General features: G+C 42.5%; 1 protein-coding gene across 1 annotated transcript in view; it reads left to right on the top strand.

Annotated features, from left to right (window-relative positions):
- LOC104517117 (protein mago nashi homolog) overlaps positions 1-1,346 on the top strand; it is a 1,533-nt gene extending 187 nt beyond the window's left edge. The window contains exons 2-4 of the mRNA XM_010161679.1: positions 20-130; positions 428-510; positions 1,083-1,346. Coding sequence (XP_010159981.1) covers positions 20-130; positions 428-510; positions 1,083-1,182 — 294 coding nt within the window. The 3' untranslated portion in view covers positions 1,183-1,346. The remainder of the gene's footprint in view (positions 1-19; positions 131-427; positions 511-1,082) is intronic.
- The last annotated feature ends 796 nt before the right edge of the window (positions 1,347-2,142 follow it).

Here is a 2,142-nt window from a genome sequence, read left to right on the forward strand (position 1 = left end):
GCTGGAGTGTCGCTTGTAGGCTTACGTGCACAAGAGCGTGATGGAGGAGCTGAAGAGGATAATCGACGACAGTGAAATCACAAAAGAAGATGATGCTCTGTGGCCTCCTCCAGACAGAGTTGGTCGACAGGTCAGTGTACAGCGTCTCCTCTAACTGCTGCTTCAATTTTTATGTTAGCTCGTTAGGAACATAACTGAGCTGTTTCTTCAAGTCAGCATTGTTTCTGGCTAAGAGGGAAACAAGTGCTATTTAACAACCAGTGCAGTGCCTAAATGGCGATGCAGTTGTGAGAGTTGATGAGATTCACTGCTGCCTTCAGTACCTTTGTAATGCAGATGGAATAGCCATCACCTCAGTACTGAAGTATTTCTGTAACTAAAACCTTAGAGCAGTAGTTTGATGTCCTATAATCTTGTTATTTTTCAGGAGCTTGAAATAGTAATCGGTGATGAGCACATCTCCTTTACCACGTCAAAAATCGGTTCACTCATTGATGTAAATCAATCCAAGTACGTACCTTCCTTTTTAACGTTGCTGCTGGGTTTATGTAACAATCTGTATTAGAACTTAATGATTGTTAGATATTTTATATTGTTTCAAAGGATAAATCAGTTCCCGAGGGCACAATTGCTCTGTGTTCCAGTGGAATGTACCAAAAGCTTTTAGGCTGTGTCATCACACACTATATTCTCAAACTCATCAAGCAGTTAACCTTATTGTAGGAACACCTGTTAGGTGTATTCACAGTCTGAACTAAACTCTCTTTGGCCTGTCCACACAGAGACAAGGCTTCTGTATTCCACCTAAGCTGAAAGACTGGGTGTGGTGTTTTATAAATCTAGAGTGATGTTAACTTTATGATAAAAATGCACATTTTGTCAAGACTTACAACTTGCCAGCTTGGACTGCAGAATATTTTACCAATCCATGCAGGATGAAACAAATCCATTTATGTCTAAGATGACCTCTGAAAAATCTCCCTATAGGCTTCGGGTTTTCTTTCAGTAAGTTAGTTCTGTAAGCTGCTCTTTTAAAATATTGATCCAACTTTTTTTCCCCTTCCTGCTGTTGGGCATTGCAGGGATCCAGAAGGCTTGAGAGTGTTCTACTACCTGGTCCAGGACCTTAAGTGTCTAGTCTTCAGTCTCATTGGACTACACTTCAAGATTAAGCCAATTTAAATCAAACAAACTGAAGTTTGTACTGCAGTGTGTGGGTGGGGGGAGGGGGTGCTGTTTCAATTCCTCACTGTTGCTGGGCTGAGGGTTTTGTGTATGTTAGAAATTTTTTTTACAAACTGTCAGTGACTGTCTTAATAAAATGGTGAGATCTGTATTTTTAATTTATAAGTTCTGGTAAGAAGCTGACTCCCTAACACTTTTACGTGGTACATTTGGGGTATTTTACTTCACTTCCATTACACAGAGCTGGATTTCACCCCTCTATCCATGCAGCAGTAGAAAATAGAATTAAGTCTGGCTTTGTGAAACGAAACTTCTGCCAGCTGTCAAGGTAAACTTTTGTTACTATCCCAAGGTGGATATTCTGTTGGCCACCTGAAATACTCAAACCAACTGAAGCCCTGACTGCACGTGAAAGCTGGCAGCAGCAAAGGCACATGTGAACTTCACAACAACCTGCTGCTGTGATCACCCGTTTGCCTCCAGAGCAGGAGCAGACAACGGGCTACCCCAGGGCCATCCACTGATACTCTCATACTGATCCTCCCACCCAGCTTTAGAAAACCTGAAATTAAAAGCAATGTAGAGTGTATTTAGTTAAGTTCTAGACTAGTAGACTACTTACAAGACCAAGTATGTCTCAACTTCAAAGTGGTGATTTCTGCAGAGGAGGCCCCGCTGAGCTCCGAGGGTGTTCCCTGTGCCAGCTCTGCCAAACCGCCCTCTTGCTTTCTCTAGCACCTCTTCCTAAAACAGTTAGAAAACCTGAAATTAAAAGCAATGTAGAGTGTATTTAGTTAAGTTCTAGACTAGTAGACTACTTACAAGACCAAGTATGTCTCAACTTCAAAGTGGTGATTTCTGCAGAGGAGGCCCCGCTGAGCTCCGAGGGTGTTCCCTGTGCCAGCTCTGCCAAACCGCCCTCTTGCTTTCTCTAGCACCTCTTCCTAAAACAGTAGC

Source organism: Eurypyga helias, unplaced genomic scaffold (assembly GCF_000690775.1).
Source record: "Eurypyga helias isolate BGI_N326 unplaced genomic scaffold, ASM69077v1 scaffold30061, whole genome shotgun sequence".
In the NCBI taxonomy this organism is placed as follows: Eukaryota; Metazoa; Chordata; class Aves; order Eurypygiformes; family Eurypygidae; genus Eurypyga; species Eurypyga helias.